This window comes from Chamaea fasciata, unplaced genomic scaffold, assembly GCF_029207755.1.
Source record: "Chamaea fasciata isolate MVZ Bird 193981 ecotype frontalis unplaced genomic scaffold, bChaFas1.0.hap1 SCAF_4, whole genome shotgun sequence".
Classification (NCBI taxonomy): domain Eukaryota; kingdom Metazoa; phylum Chordata; class Aves; order Passeriformes; family Sylviidae; genus Chamaea; species Chamaea fasciata.
The window spans coordinates 53,128,771-53,145,796 of record NW_027094089.1 but is presented as its reverse complement, the minus strand read 5'-3'; the positions used below and the strand labels follow the sequence as shown (position 1 = coordinate 53,145,796).

Below are 17,026 nucleotides of genomic sequence, written 5' to 3'. Positions count from 1 at the left end.
TGATCTAGGGAAGCCTATAAGTCCAGTCTTAATGTCACTTTCATGAATAGCTTCATTCATGAAGTCTAGTCATCATTTGCACTGCAGACCACTGTTTAAGGTATGCCCAACAGATGCTGAGTTTCACATTAGCAAAACACTAGTGGTAAGAATTTCAGTGGGAATACTTTGCTTAATCCAAATTAAATATATTCTCATGGAAACAATGACTGATACTATTGACCAACACTCTGTTGCTCATGGCCACAAAACTCATCTTTTCTTTGACAGATTTAAAAGTAATTAAAAATTCAGCAGCTATTTGCTGAGGAAATTTCTGGTGAGGAAACTTTTCCAAAGTAAGTAAACTTCACAGCTGAATTTCTTGGTGTAAATGCTATTCATATCCTTCTCCACTGCCACTATTTGGCTACCCCTTCATAGAACAGCCAGGTGTTTGACAGAAATTTTAAAATAGCCTAGTGCAAGGAACAATTCCATGGAAATTATCACAGGTGACAAATTGCCTTCCCAGCAATCTAAAGAACCCTGGATTAGTAATTCCATTTACCTGTGTCATCATACGTGGGCATGTGTATGAATGAGTGTCACTCATCTGAATGGCTCCACACAGTTACTGCCACTTTGCAGATCCTGTGAAAGTTGACTCCTCCACAGACTGAGGCTGAAAGAACTTGGGAAGAAAACTGCAACAGTCTAAATACCAGGCAAAGGTGTGCCCTTGGCAAATGATGATTAAGATCACCAAATTTTATTTTTTGTCAGATTATGTAATTTGAGGTTCTGTGTGTTAAAACAGAAAGGCTGCCTACTTCTCCTTGGGCCTACTGAAGACTTCAGCACCAACGGACTCTGTATTATCCCTGTCCTTTTAATCATATAATTTCATGTTTACACATGATACAAATACTATCATCAGAATACAAATACATCATCAGAAAGGCAAGAAGACAGGCCAGATTGAAGCCAACCCTATTTCTGGGGAGTAGAGATACTCATGTGCTCTGCTTATTTTTAGCAAAAGATGGTGGGCAAATCTGAGCCAGCATGTTTTTCATTCAATCTGTCCCCAGACACCAACAGATGGTGGTTTCTCGTGCCAGCCACTAATGTAAGTTACATTGGCACTCAGAGTCAGGACACAAAGCCGGCCAAGTCCCTGCTTAAATCTGCTGATGCCAGGAAATTTGGTAATAAACAGCTAGCCAGGGACATGGTCCCAAATTTTCAGTCGACCTCCAAAGCAGCACAGAAGTTGTATCTGTGCAATGGTGTCAGCTGCTCTGTACGTTGTGCCTATCAATATAGCAAAAGAGGGTCCTGGACTGGGGAAAAAGGGGTCTTGAGACCAAGCAGGTATGTATCTAAAGACAGAGGGAGAGCCATCTGCTTCAGGGTAACTAGCTGTGTGCTTAAGTTTGGGCTTTGAGAATCCTGATAGCCAGGGTCCTAATGTTCAAACGTTTGAACAAATGACAATTATTAAAAAATCATTCTAAATATAAATATATGCATATATATGTGCATATATCACCTGGCAGAATGATTTTACTGCTTAGCATTTCTTAGTGCCCCTTGAGCACTGAACATACTAAATTCAATCTCATGGGTCTACTTCCAATGCTACTAATCCTAAATTATAAGGTCACCTGCAAAAGAAAATTCCACAGAACTCCTCTGAGGAGCTCACTCTGTTTTACAGGTCTGTTGTGCTTATTCTTTGAATACAAGCATCCAAAATTCTTCAGCTGTAAAATTCTTGTTCCTTTCCACCAGGTGCCTCAGTGCCCAGGCTTCTTTCTTGGATTGCTCGAAACTTGGTATCCACATCTTTTGGAGAGAAATCCAGCCAGGGTTTGAGGATGAGAACCAGAACGCCTCTGGTTTGGGGCAGCTCAGATGATTAACCTGAGCCTCCCACCTCTGGGGCTGCCATCCCTGGCAATGAAGACAAATAAAAGGTGTTATTCAGGGACTCAGGCAGACAGAGAAGAAAAGTGCTACGCCATCAGTAAACTGTCAAATCACACCAGTTACACTTTTCTTCCCACTGCAGGCTCTACCCATGCCCCTGTGGAAGGCCTCCCCTAAGTGTCTGGGACAAGATCAGTAATGCTGAGTCTCAGATAAAGTTTGTCTGCAAATGAGCAGTACCAGCCCACACAAAATGAAATTACATGGCAAGAAGTTATATTTTCATCATTATATTCTGTTTTCAGCTTAAATATGCACACACTTACTGAGATTCTTCTTCTAAGTGAAAAAACCAAGCCATGAATCTGGCCAGAAAAGTAAACTGGTCTTCACAATTTTATTGACTAGAGAGCCATAAAAGCACGGGGAAGGAATATCTGTATCTCTCTGTTCTCTGCCTTTCCACGCCTGCATTCCTAACTCAAAGAGAGGACTTACGTCCAGCCAACAGCAAAGTCTGGTTAAGTGTAATGCTTGCCAGTTTGTAAATCTCAACACTTCAGCTCACCTTACTAACTTCAGAAGTTTTCTCCATTTCCCTTCTACTGGCTGACCATTTAATGTATTGCTCAAATGGTGATCAGCTACAATATGACTTCTCACAAACAAACAACCTTGCTTAAAAATTGTTTCACTGTTCAGTCACCAAATGTGGCCACAGACAATGGCATGTTGTCACTACAGGTTCGAATGTACCCACATATATATAGAACCAGACAGTCAGATAGATCAGAAGACAGGGATCTCTAGTTCAGTTCCCTCTTCCAAACAGGCGTAATCATATCAAATTGCCTAGGGCAAAACTGAGTTTAGTCTTAAAACACCTGCAAGGGCAGAGATCCCATTGCCTTTCTGGGAAACCTCTTTCCAAATATTCCAGGTCATCTGAAGAAGATCAATATATTAGGCTACTTTCTGCAACATGAAAAAAATCTTCTCCCTGAATAATTCTAGCCTTTGGCTGAAAATGACCACACCTCAGTGGTCAATACCACATGCTCACACACTGCACTGCAGCACTGTGAAGAACACCTGTTCTGGTTGTGCACCTGCACATTTTGCCAACACCTGTTTACATGAGGATGCACAATCCAATGGCACTGGAATATTTTGGCTGCCAGCTAGCCGGAAATTTGGTAACCAAACTTCCTGGGACAAACCTGACCCTAGTGCCACTTTAAAGCCTCTCTGAGACACAAACACAAATTCACACATACCTTTTCTTTCCGTCTAATGTTCTCCCAAACTCTGTTACAAACCATGCACTCAAAGGTGTCAATGTAACTGTCCTGAGTGATATCTTGCACTCCCCACTTGCGTTCCTTCATTGCTCTAAGCAGTCTTGGGTTGGAAATGTCCCCTTTCAGCTTCCATTGTAGGTAGGACTCATATTCTTCATCATTTGTATCCAGTGTTTTGATATAGTGGGCCAGATCCCGAGGGTGTGAAAAACTGGATACAAGGATTGCACTCTTGTTACTAGGAAGCCAGTCTACAATGCTGGGTGACCCAAAGTACACTGGCACCACTCCCAACTTCAGTGGCCGCCAAAGTTTTTCAGTGATGTAATCTTCACAAATAGCATTTTCAAAAGCAAGTATGAACTTGTACTGTGCCAGTATTTTTAAAAAGTTTCCATCATCCATGGCGGCTGGATTTCTGAGATGCTGAGGAAGGTCTCTATTATGCAAACATTCCCCATAAGAGTCTACTTCAATGTGGCACATCAGTTCACGCACATAGCTGTCCCGGTCAGAAGGGGGGTTGCAGTCAGACTGCACGTACACAAGCGGTGCAAGCCTCTTCCTCAGGCTGTTTTTCATCTGCAGTGGGATCATGAACTTCAATGACTTCAGGACCTCTACACCCTCAAGGTACTGAGTGGTCAGTGGCAGGTGAGAGTGGCGGCTAAATGTTGCAGTGTGGTTGAATAAGGTGATGGTTGCTTTGTGGAAGAGTTTGTAGTTGTTTTTTGGTGACTCTTCATGAAAAAGGGCCCAGTCATGATATTCTTTACGAGGGAGAGGTAAACTGTCTATACTGAAGTCAGTACCTAGACAAACACAAACAGCATCCTGCTCTCATCTGTCATGTGACACTAACTACAATGACACAGAAGTCTAATTTTAATTTAGTATCAGCACTACAACCATCACATTTCTGACACTGGAAGGCAGTTATTTCAAAGAATGCAATTAATGCGAAGGCACAGGAGCACAATGACAGATAAAACTGAATTTCACAGCATAAGAATCTAGAGATGTGGGATCAGTAGTTAGTTTCAGAAGTGGTTTCCCTTCATGTCGCATTAGTTTAAAGGCCTCTCATTTCAAAGGACCACTAGGAATTCCATATTTTAATTCACTGAAATGATACTAGTCAGATGTTTAATAACCCCCTGGTTCTCTAAATAGGGGAACAGATGGTATTTCCTCTGTGATGTGAGGAAAACGGTTACTGAAGAAGTCAATTTGGTTCTAGTAATAAAGCAACTAAAAGGATGCTGAAATCCTGAACAGGATTAAGGAGAAAAAAAGAATTACTTCAGGTCTTGAAAAGACATGTACTGTAGAGACTTAGGAGGCCAAACTATTAACTTTTCAAAGAGAAAATTAAGAGCAGATGTATCACAGCTGCCTACTAGATACATTAAGAAGTGCTTCTGGCAGAAAACAACTCCTCAAAGTAATGCCAATAGTAGAAGAAGTATCATGTCTAAACTCTAAGAACAGTCAACTGCAGAAATTGGGAAAACTGTGGTAGAAACCTTAGGACAAACCTAGATGACTTTTCTCGAAGGCTGGTCTATGCAAAACTAAGTTGAAAGCACCAGCTCGTTAATGCAACCCTTGCTCTCCCTGCACCGCTACTGCACCACACTCTTATGACCAGCCTTACTGCAGATTAAATGCACATTTGCCCCATTTTTGTCAAGGTACTTACTCACTGTCTTAGAACCGTACCCATTTTCTACTTAAGTAAAGACACTGAACATACAAAACTTCTAGCCAATACTGTCAAGCAAGAGGGGTTCAAAAACTGAAACTAACATTGAAGAGCTAGTTTAGAAAACATCACAAATTTTTATCTTCAGATAAACTACCACCTCTGGCAACCTACACTTTGTGTAGCAAACTCCATGGCTGATTGCATCTAGGACAATTTGGAATATAATGTCTAAGACAAGTTGTGCTCAAGCCAACTAAGGGGAAGGGCCAGAAAGCAGCAGATTCTGTGGAGGCAGGGTAATGCTTTCTTCATGCTAACTTCTCTCTTTCACCATAAGACTGAGATGCACAGTCACAAGAAGCAGGGCCAAACAGTGGCCATATCTGTACAGGGGCCTATGGACCGCAAACAACCGCAAAGCACCCCAAGTTTTATCAGGAACTCTTCACCAGAAGACTGCACATGCCTGGTATTGTTGCATCAGACACAAAAATTCCCATCCTGGAAAGGGATCTAGGTGCTCCCTTGCCAATTTAGATGTATACAACCCAGCACACTCTTTGCTTTGCCGGCCCCTACCCGCAAGGAATGAAGACTGCAACCATCACTCCTACCACGGACATCCAAACTGCAATGATTCAGAATCATCACTGGATCCATCAGAGGTGGTATTTTTCATCTTCATTATCGACTTCCTTCCTGTTATTCCTTCCTCCTCTTTCTCTCTTTCTTTTCCTTATGTATTTTCTCTGTGAGATTTTTATACTCTTATAGGAAAGAATCAGAAGAGCCACATACCTCCTTTCCACTGCAAGAAAATTGTTTTGAAATAAACCTGGCTGATATATATACACACCAGTCATTCAGAGTTGTTTCACTTGAATTCACCCGAAGGATCTATCAACAGGAACCTCAGTCACCATCCCTCAGAGGTGGGTCATAACACCATGGTGGCGGTGGGTCATCTCACTCACACTTGTAGCTTCTTACTCTCCATTCTACCCCTGACCTCAAACCACTGACAGCAAAAAGAAGGGGGTACTAGCAGAAGTCTTACACAAAATACTGATCTATAAACTAAGAATTAAGAAGATTTTAAAAAAATGCCCAGTGGTCCTTGCAGCTGTATAAGCCTGCCAAAATTACTCCAAGGACAACCTTATAAAAATAATATGAGACTTCAGTATGAGACTTCATTACTGCAGCACAGGTAGAAGTTAGCCGTCAGTAATATAAAAATCTCCTACAGAACAAGATCCTTCAGGAGCATCAGGTGGGGTTTTTTAAGGCCACTAAACATCAACGTGCTGTCTTCTACTCAGGTCCTAAGTCCTCAGCACTAAAAGGATGAAAGGCTATGCCACACAATGAAAAATGCTATTTGCTTTTTCTGGTTTTGATGTGTTATCTTGCTTTTGATGTGTTATTTTGTGACAGAAGAAGGTGACAAAAACTGAAAGTTAATCAAATTCTCATGGGGAAATTCATAAAGTCTATCTGGTTTCAAAAACATTTTGTTCTAAGTGATGCCAAGAAGAGAACTGTGCATACCTATAATAATGAAATGCTGTGCATCAAATCCACAGCACTGCAGCTCAGTCTCTTACAAGGGTGCTCCCTCTTTCAGAGAGTATTGCAGGGAAAAGGGGGTGGAAACACAGGCAAGAATGAGAGAAAGACAAAAAGGCAACACGTAAAACTTACCAAACTAGGAGACAGTTAAGTCAGGCAAAGACAAACTTAAAGAAAAATGCACTATAAGATCACAGGATCTCAGAATAATTTAGGTTGGAAAAGACCTCCAAGATCATCAAGTCCAACCTTTGACCAATCACCATGTTGTCAACTAGACTATGGCACTTAACGCCATGACCAGTTGGTTCTTGAACAACCCCAGGGATGGTGATGCACTATCATCCTGGGCAACCCATTCCATTGCTTAACAACCCTTTCCATGAAAAAAATTCTCCTGATGTCCAACCTGAACCTTCCCAGGTCCAGCTCGAGGCTGTGTCCTCTCATCCTGTCACTGGTAGCCTGTGAGAAGATGCCAACCCTCATCTGGCCACAACCTCTTGTCAGGGAGTTGTAGAGAATGATAAGGTCACCCCTGAGCCTCCTTTTCTCCAGGCTAAGCAACCCCAGCTCCCTCAGCTGCTCCTCACTGAACTTCCTCTCCAAACCCTTCCCCAGTTTTGCTGCCCTTCTCTGGACATGCTCCAGCACCTCAAAGGCTTTCTTGAAATGAGGGGCCCAAAACTGGACACAATACAGATCAGAGTGCATCAGAATGACTGAATTCAATACAACACTTAATTAATCTCAGTCCAACAAGAAGACAAAAAGCATTAAAGGGAAGATAACAGGAGCATACCCCCTACCCCATGAGATGAAGGAAATAAGGAAGCATATGATGGAATTTTAAAAAGCACCAAAAAACTGGAATTATGAGCAATTTCACTTCCTAACTATTAATGTGGAATTCTTAGATATGCAGAAGAGAAAGATATATGCTGCTAGGAGAAGGTATGCATTTTAGAAGACATCATCCATTCAGAAGTCATATTCCAAGGACTCAGTGCTCCAGTACAGAACAGCTGGACATCCTCTCTTAGGAACAACACCCCTGAGGCTCTGACAGATGCAGCTCGTGCTGACTCAGTCACACTGGCAGCTCATACTAAATACTACACTCTATGAATTATGTGGCACTGAAAAGGTGGAGTTGGGAATTCTTCCCAAAAGTATAGACAAAGTCTAGCAAGGGGATGCCACATCTCATTTTGAAACATAAGATGAGGCAACACTTTACAAAGTTATCCCCTACACTGAGGGGATCCCCGGGCGAGGACAGTGAGCTGGGACAAATTGCAGAAAAACTGGTGCTCCTAACAAAGCAGTTTTGCAGAAAAACATCTACACCCTGTATTTTTCCTCAGTACTTTTCTTAATCTTTGGATCATTCTTCTCTTGACTAGTTTACTGACCAAATACTGGGGAAATCATTGCATTTTCTTTGGAATGTGAAACTGTGCTCTGATCCAGCCTTAGCGTGGAAATTCAGATATTCAAATTTTCACTCAGCAGGCTCTTTAGAGGGAAAATCAGTAAAAGTAAAATACCCCTTTTCGCAGACTCACAGCTCATTGAATCATGGCAGGGGGGAGAGAGGGAGGGAAAGAGAGAATGAAAGAAAATCTCTCTCTCTCTGTTTTGACATTGTGAGATCGTTTACTGTGGTTCAAAGATTAGTAACAATTTTGCGTATTTTGACACTTGTCTTTACAAAGTTCATAGCCAGCATCACAAGAAGACAAAGACGAAGAAGAAGACGAAGAAGAAGACGAAGAAGAAGAAGACGAAGACGAAGAAGACAAAGACAAGAAGACGAAGACGAAGAAGACGAAGAAGACGAAGAAGACGAAGAAGACGAAGAAGACGAAGAAGACGAAGAAGACGAAGAAGATGAAGGATAGGAAGAAGAAGAAGATGAAGAAGAAGAAGAAGAAGACAAAGAAAGAAGAAGAAGAAGAAGAAGAAGAAGAAGAAGAAGAAGAAGAAGAAGAAGACGAAAAAGACGAAGAAGAAGAAGAAGAAGAAGAAGAAGAAGAAGAAGAAGAAGAAGAAGAAGAAGAAGAAGAAGGAGAAGAAGAAGAAGAAGAAGAAGATAAAGAAGACGAAGAAGACGAAGAAGACAAAGGAAAAGAAGGAAAAGAAGGAAAAGAAGGAAAAGAAGGAAAAGAAGGAAAAGAAGGAAAAGAAGGAAAAGAAGGAAAAGAAGGAAAAGAAGGAAAAGAAGGAAAAGGAAAAGGCTACAGGGAGAATATTATGCCCAGTATAAACTGTCTTTTAAAAATATGAGAGTAAACTAAGTCCAGAAGCCTGCTAAAAATGAAAAGTAACAATCCTTCTAATGCTGAAAAAGACAAGTTAAATTACTACCAGAGACCAAAATCACCAGACTTTACAGCTTTCCTGTGACGCAATCCAGCTTTCTTTGTCTTTAATTGCGTCAGTTTCTCAATCCTTTGCTGTTATTCCGTTGCTTTCATGCTTAACCACTATATTATCTGACAAAGCTGACCTACTTGGAGATCTAAAGACTAGCGATGAGAAGTTTTTGTTTCACTGCTAACAACCAAGCTTAATGCCCCTCTTTCCTATACTTCCAGTTCATCTGTATTCAGATTGAGAGAAAGAAATTCAGTATCCTGATTTATTTTATTTCCAGACAAAAGATCTGAACATATCAGTCCAAGAAAAGCTTTTGAATTTACTTTTCCACCTCAAACTCAGGTTTCCTTTCAAAAACAACCGTGTGGGGAAAAAGAACAAAATTGATGAAGTCAAGTCTACTTTCAAATGATGCATCTTTTATGTTTTGTAGACAGTGTATATAATGGGAAGTCTCTGGCAGAGCCAGAGCAGCACAAAAGGTTGAACTAGCTGCTGCTCCCTGTATGGAATCAATAGATTTCTTTCACTACTTTCCATTTAGAGTCTGCTAGCAATTTCTTGGCACATGAAAACACCTCAGGGGAGTTGCAGTGTTACCAGAGAGTGCATTATTTTTAGACAAAAGACTTGCACAAGTGCAACAAAGGCCTTGCAGAACCTCTGCTATGGGTGACAAGCCAGAAGACCAGAAAAAGTTGGCTTGATCTCAGGCTGTGTTTAAATGCCTTGGCAATGACATGAAATTGCCTCTTCTCCCATCAACAGCGAGTACCCGTGATTGGACAGCAGCATGAGACAAGGCATCAGTCATACCACAGATGTGCATGGTCACTTTTCAGAGTACTTCTACAGAGCACCCGTAATGGTATTCAGCACCAGACAAATGGCACCAGGCAAATTTACCCAATGAGCTGCATGAATGTCCTGTTCTAAGTCACTTCCACCTAGAATATTTAATCTCTCTAGGGGAAGAACTAAGCTGGAGGAAAAGCTACTTCTTTAAAAACAAACAAATTCTTACCATAGAATAGAAATGCTCTTGTCATCTGATTGTGCTGGTAGGTCCTATTGATAGTAAAGAAGCATACATCCTCTCCACACTGACTGAATCTCCCTGTCTCTCCAGTGAGCGGAGACCACCAGAGCAGGACAGGATAGTGATTTACATCAGACTCTGTCTTGAAGCTGCTGTGAAGTTCCTGCTTCTTAAACTGAAAAGCGTGTCTCTCCCCAGGCTTTAATGGGCTGCTGTGTAAACTGGAGATTACTGACACCTTATTCTCTGACTTGCCCAGTTCGGTGATAACCTTCGGGGAAATAAACAAACAGATCACAATGCGTCACTGTCAGTAGCCAGGACATCCACTTGCAAACCAGAATTTAAGCATCAAGCACTAAGTCGGTATGTTAAGTTTCTGTCAATCAAATTGGACGCATTTCACTGACTGCAGACATCAGGTCATCTTACATCAGAACAGCAAAAGCTTTAATTTGAAATTGTAAGAAGGCAGGAAATACATTTCTGTACTGAGAAATGGCCACATCATATGTGACTTAACAATACAGCTTCTGCTTTCTCCCTGGAAAATGCACAGGACAGAACACAGTCCTTCAGTAGCCAGGTTTCTTCTAAAAATTAGCTCTTAAAAAACCCATGAAGTTTTCATGTCTCTATGGGTCCAGCCTTGCACCCCAGCCTAATGAGTCCAAACACGTGAAAAGAGGAGGCAATGCTGGATAGAGGCAATGCAGCATGGCATGGTATGTTCCAGTATTCTGAGAAACTCCTCCAGAAGCTAAGGATGTATACAAGAAATGTATTCCCTGGATTATGTCACTTCCAGAGTCAGCTATCACCACAAGGCCAACGCTGCTAACAGAGTAACTCCTGGTGAAGCACAGACTAGCATGGAAAATGTCTGTCGCCTCTCTCACCTGACAGAATTGTATCCTGCTTTGGCAGCAATCTCATACATACCCCACCCCCTTGCCCCTGTACCTGGAGTGTCAGCACAAGGAAAAAGGCAGCTGCAAAGCAGAAGCAAGATGCCCAAAGTATCTTCCTCCTCATCCTATTCATGCTGCACGACCAGGCCCACCAGAGCAGTTACATCTAGGCATTAGGAAGGTCATCTTGTCCGAAGTCTTCACTCTTTGCTGCTGGGCTTTCCCACTTTATTCTTATTGCTCTCCATGGTGACTGCTGCTGAAAAAAAGAGTAGAGCATCAACACAGACAGCTCCTTCAAAGCTCAGTGGTTAGTTTCATCTCCACCCACAGCCTTCTGTAGGTACCAGAGCCACATTCTCAGCCAGGTATCCAGAAAGCAGCCTGCACAAGACAGCAGTCTAGCTCACAAAGCCCCAGGCACCTCTCACCGTAGACATCCTCTCATCCTTGTAGTCAGTGTAAGGAATGCTGATGGCACTGGCACAGTACAGTGTGAGGAAGACCACTGCTTTCATGAATTTCAGATATCAAGCTGTGCTGCTTTTCAGCAGACTCGCAAACAGGGAAGCAATGAAAGATTTTCCTTCCCTAGGCAATCTCTAAAAATGCTCCTGGAAAAGGTGCATAACTGTCTGGCCTTGGACTTACTACACTTTAGTCTTCTGAGACTTCTCTTCACTTTCATAAAGAATGCAAATAGACTATGCTCTATGTCAAATGCATAAAGAAAGTAACTACACAATATACACACAAACTCTGTCCACATCTAAACCAAATTAGATTTAACAAGTTCCTCCTTCTGAGTAATCTGCACCTGTGTTGGTCTGCCACTCTTCAAATAACTTTCCCTTCCCCAATGTTTTTTTTTTAGCTTTCAGAGAACCCTACTGTTTCCTTGCATGATGGACGTTTCTGTAAAAAAATCCCAACTCCTGGCAACAGAAGAAGTTGTAAAATTCCAGCCATGTCTTGAAAAATAAAAATAAAGGATAGTAGAAAGATAGGACTGCAGCACTCCACAAACAGAGAAGTTTGAAAATGTGGGTGTTCTGAAAGCTCAGAAAGCAGAAACATAAGCACAAAATGTTTTATAAATTGCTATTTTAGAGCTCCTCTCTTTCAGAGATATGACTATGAAATTTATGCTGGTTTTCCTGCCAGCTTTCCCCCATCTTAATCCCAATCACAAAGTTCTACAGCCCTGACAAAGAGTGATGGGTCCCAAACCTACTGCCTGCTGTAGTACTATCATGGTGGTGCTGACAGCTAGAGGAAAAAAATTATCCTTTTTCTGCTCCCACTGACACATGAGTTCATCCCTTTCCCTTGAACATCAGAAAGGCCTCTTTAGCAAAAGCTGACATGAAACCCTGCTGTGCAATTCTGCTCTGCACAGGCCAGCTGCTTTTGAAGGTCTGTGTGGGTGTAAAAGTGCATGGCTGCCAGTTAAGTGTTTCTCAGATCAGGCAGGATTTTCTATAAAGCCTCTGCGCCTTCTGTGCCTCCTGCAGTACAGCCAAAAAGTGGCACCAGGAGGGGAAGGGGGTGAATTCCGCCCACTGATGAGGTGTTGGCACACCTCAAGCAGGACAGTATTTTAAACACCTTATCTTACCAGGCCAGTGCATGGTAAAAAGTAAGATCCTGATGATCCACTGAATACCACCCTGCCCCTCACCTGGTAAAAAAGCAGTAGTAATCATCACATTTTCAGGTTCTAGAGGGGGAACTGCCCACAGCATGGGTGTGCTGGACCTATTGACCCAGGGCATCACTCTGAGCCATGGCTTCGTTTTTGTAACTGCGGCGCCCAACATGCAATACTTTTGCCCAGCACTGCGGTGCATACTTGGACTGCGCCAGGCAAGGCTCTGTCCCGTCCCAGTTCCACTGGCAAGAATGACCTTGCAACGCTTTCCCACCTGTGTCAGGCTGAGCGGAGGCCCTGAGGACTTGAGGGAAGAAGGATAAATCACCACCCCAGACTGCCCTGCGGGAGGAGCAGCTCCCTGCAAATCCTTCCAAACTTCCTGCCAGCTCTTCCCGCCGCCTCTCCTTCCAGCTCTGTGTCGCCGCAATTCTCTGGGCTCAGCATCCCAGCCAAGGTTTTTCCTGCTCCCCGAAACGCAGCCCCTTCTCTTCCCGAGGCTCTGCGTATCCCAAAGCCCCGGCCCTGCTCCCGCCGTGGGTTGGGCATCCTCCGGCCGGGCGCTCGCCGCCGTACTCACCCCGAGAAACTCGCTCCCGCCTCGCCGCCGCCGTCCCCTCTGGCCGGGTGTGAGGGGGTTTGGGGTGTTTTGTTGCTTTTTTTAAACTTTCAGTTAGTGCACCCACTTGGAGCGCGGAGGGGCGCCGGGGGCGGTGCGGTGCCTCCCTCCGCCTAGCCGCGGGGCGGGGGAAGGGGTCGGCTCTGCTCGGGGACCCCCGGGCCTGCACAGGGAATGCAGAGCAGTAAGCGCCGTGAGAGCGCCATCGCATCTAGGCGACCGGACTGCTCTTCTGCAATCCTCACTGCAAGACTTCACCCAATTCCCAAAACTAAATCCGCCCCTGACGCTGATTCCTACAGCTGTTTGCATGATAGCGCGCCTTGCGCTTTTATGGTTTGCTGTTTATTTTTTTACAACAGTGCTGGTGCTATCCTGACGGAGATTTTACATAGACTGCATGAAGCCAGTGGGCAGTCAGAAAGAGAAATGCGTCACGGCAGCTGGGAAGCCCTGAGGAGCTGGAAGAGCCGGGCCGGACGCATCCCTGGTCCCTCCGGCGAGGAGCTGCGGTAGGCATCCCGCAGCTAAGATCTTGCCTTGCTTCCAGCCTTGCCGATGCATCCTTCCGGGGCCGTGTGTACCTACCAGGGAACGGTCCTGTCTGCCCGCTCGGGGCTTCCTGAAGCTGGGAAACACTTTGTGCACCTCTTGCTCTTTGTAGATGTTTACTCCAAAAGCCTGTTTCTGTTAGCTCAAAGCAGAGGCCGTACTTACCCACCTGATACAGACTTAGGAACCACCCATTCTTGTACATGTAATTTGTATATCGCACACATACGCATTTGTATTAACGCAGAAATACCTGACACCTACACGCTTCTCCATAGGTACTTATATTTATACACAAACACTTGAAAGTGAGGCATCTGCTGTTTCTAACCCAGACATGGCAGGCAGGGCTGGTAGCAAGGGGCTGATTACCTGAGGGAGTGGAGGGAGGAAGAATTCCAGAGGAGGCAGAGGGGACACCTGTACCTCAACTGAAATGCATGAATGATAAAAGCTGTAGAAATGTTATGCACACAGCTCATCTCCTTACTCAGGATGTGTAATGTCGGCAGACTTCCTGAGAGGATCAGAAGGATACCCAGCAGGCAACCAGCCCTCTGCAGCAGTGTCCATGACCCTTGCCACGCTGGCTCCATCCCCTTTCCACTACAGCTATTCTTGCCTGTAGCCCCTTTGGAGCAACACTCACCTCTTACTGCACATACTGCACCAGAGATTGCAAATTTCTCCAGAACTACCAGTAACCTCCTGGGATGAAAACTAGCAACTGGCACTCCAGTGCTGGGACATGCAGATTTACTTATGCTCCAGTCTTTGTTTAGTGATTAATCACACCACTTGTCCTATTTGTTGCTTCCTCACAAAGGTTTTAGCTGCTGGAATCATATTTTTAAGTAGAAGCTTTCAGGCTGGGTTTTAACGTTACATTTGAAGTGTGTTTACAGATATTTGACCTGGAACACGATAGATCTCCACTCACTTTAAGTCATGAGGGACGCAGCAAGAATCTCCAAGTATTATTTTGCAAAGCAGATTCATTTGAAAGCAGAATCCTGCATTTGCAGGGCTAATTCAGAGTCCCTAGAGGCTCTGAGGACTGAAGTTAGCATGGCACAATGGGTATGTAGTTCAGTATATTAAATTGAGTGGTTGGAAATGGATCAGAGACCTGGTATGATTTATGGAAGGACTTCCTGTGTTCCCACTGGGTTTGGATCTAGTCTGTAATTTCAAACTTAGTTATGTTCCTGGCTTTCACATTTCCTCAGTTGATGGACTCCTAAATTGCTCTCATGAGGAAAAAACTTAATTGTAAAATGCTTCAGCTTCCTTCAACAGGCTTGACTTTTCTCAATTACTGTCCCTAAAACCTTTAGAAGCAATCCACAGACACAGTAACCCAGTTTCAGACTGAAAAGGCAGAAGTGCATCCTAAGGGCAGTCCTGAGGTATAAGTGTAGGATCTGCTGTCCATGCCATAAGGAAGCTGTTCTTGGATGAGCTCAATCCAGTGGCTGGCATCAGAAAGGCTCACTTTTGTTTCTTGTCCTGTTATGCCACTCTGAGGAAATAAACTCTTATTGCAGGATCTGGTTTGTCTGTAATCCATGTTCAATAGCTGGTAAAGATGATACTAGCATAAGCAATGGAAGGGCCCGGTAATCACATAGGAATTCTGAATGAAAATGATCCAAAAAACCACAACTGTTGCTCAAAAAAGGAGAGCTAGTAAACTAGATTTCTTAAAGACACATGTCTCTCCATGGTGCCCCTGTCTATGGAGAGGTAGTGGTATCTAACAAATTCTCAATGCAACTTGTCTATCCATGGGTCAGGAACAGCAGCTTTTCTTTCTTCTCCGTCTCTTACAAACAGGATTTACTGCATTTGAGGTTTCTCTCATTCATACGTACACATTTCCTCTGATCTGTTTCTAATACACTTTGTTTCTTTTTATGCCTTTGTTCTCCCTCTCTTTTTTAATTATTCTGCATTTTAGAACATTTTTCTTTCACTCAGGTCCTGCTGAGTATCCTCTCTGTCTCTAGATATGCCCATTTCCTTTCTGTTGTATTCATAGTCCTTTTATTCAAAGTAGCCTTTCAGTAGATTTCTCTGTTTTTTATCCTCCATTACATTAGTATAGTCTATATTACTGCAGCACCCAGAAGCAGCAACCACACCATGCACGCCAAAGAGTCACTGTACGAACATCCTGTCAGGAACAGATGAAGTTCTCAGAATAAAATAGGGCAGAAGAAAAGGCAGGGAGACAAGGAAAGCACAGAGTTCAAGTGACTTCCCAAGGGAGACAAAGCTTCTCAGTGACACAAGAACCACCTGTGGGCCTGAATCTTCCTTGTCCTGGATCTCGCGTCTCAACTTGCAGCTGCGTATTTATACTCCCTCACTGTTGCTGTGGCACCATTCTTCTTTCCATAAAATCAGTGTAAAACATGTGACACACTCAACAGCCTTTTCAACTTGAGCAGCTCAAAATTAAAGACTTTAACCTTTTCCACCACATATGGAATGATTTTCCACGTCCCTGAAATACGGTACCTCCCTGAGTACAGAACCTCTTCTGAGTACAGAACACCTCCCTGAGATGCAGGTGCATGCACAGCCCTTGCTACTACACATGCTCTGCCTGTCTTTAATCCTCTCCATGCTAATGCATCTCAAAATGCCCAAGATTACAAACCCCTGCACTGGATCAGCTGTTCTCTCTAACAACTGTCTTCAGTTCAGCTACTTCGTCCTTCTGACTAACACCACATCAGGTGATCACAGAATCATTTAGGTTGGAAAAGACCTCTGAGATAGTTCAGTCCAACCTATGACAGAACACTATCTGCAGACCATGGCCCAGTCTACCCTGGGTAGTCCATTTCAATGTTTAATCACATTTTCTGTGAAGAAATTCCTCCTGATGTCCACCCTGGTGGACAGTTCTCCTGGTGAAGTTTGAGACTGTGTCCTGTCACTGGTTGCCTGGGAGAAGAGGCCAATTCCCACATAGCTACACCTTCTTTAAGGTAGTTGAAGTGATAAGGTCACTAATCTAAATACCCCTGAGCCTCCTTTTCTCCAAGCAAACCAACCCCAGCTTCTGCTAGGTCTGCCGCCTTCTCCAATTTCACCCATAGGTGAGAACTGGCTCTGTCAAAACCTTCTCCACTTTCGCCTTTTACCGTGGCCAGACTCCCCTGCCTTCTCTCGTCAGACCGGCTGAACCAAAGATGGCGCCCAGCGTTTTCCCTCCCTGGAGTGAACTCTCCGTGAGGAACCGCGGCGGGAGCTTCCCTAGTGGACGGCAGGCGCGCAGCTCCCCGTCCGCCCTCCGCGCTAGAGGCGGCGCTGTCGGCCAGCGCCGCCGCTCCGCCCCCGCCCGTGTGGTGCAGCGGGGCCCCGGA

General features: G+C 43.9%; 1 protein-coding gene across 1 annotated transcript; it reads right to left on the bottom strand.

Annotated features, from left to right (window-relative positions):
* Positions 1 to 1,695: 1,695 nt before the first annotated feature.
* FUT10 (fucosyltransferase 10) lies at positions 1,696 to 11,078 on the bottom strand. Its single transcript, XM_066182410.1, has 4 exons — positions 10,880 to 11,078; positions 9,902 to 10,187; positions 3,192 to 4,027; positions 1,696 to 1,938 (listed from the first exon to the last, which is right to left on the bottom strand). The coding sequence occupies exons 1-4, from the start codon at positions 10,958 to 10,960 to the stop codon at positions 1,714 to 1,716; spliced, it is 1,428 nt and encodes a 475-aa protein (XP_066038507.1). The 5' UTR covers positions 10,961 to 11,078; the 3' UTR covers positions 1,696 to 1,713.
* Positions 11,079 to 17,026: the final 5,948 nt, after the last annotated feature.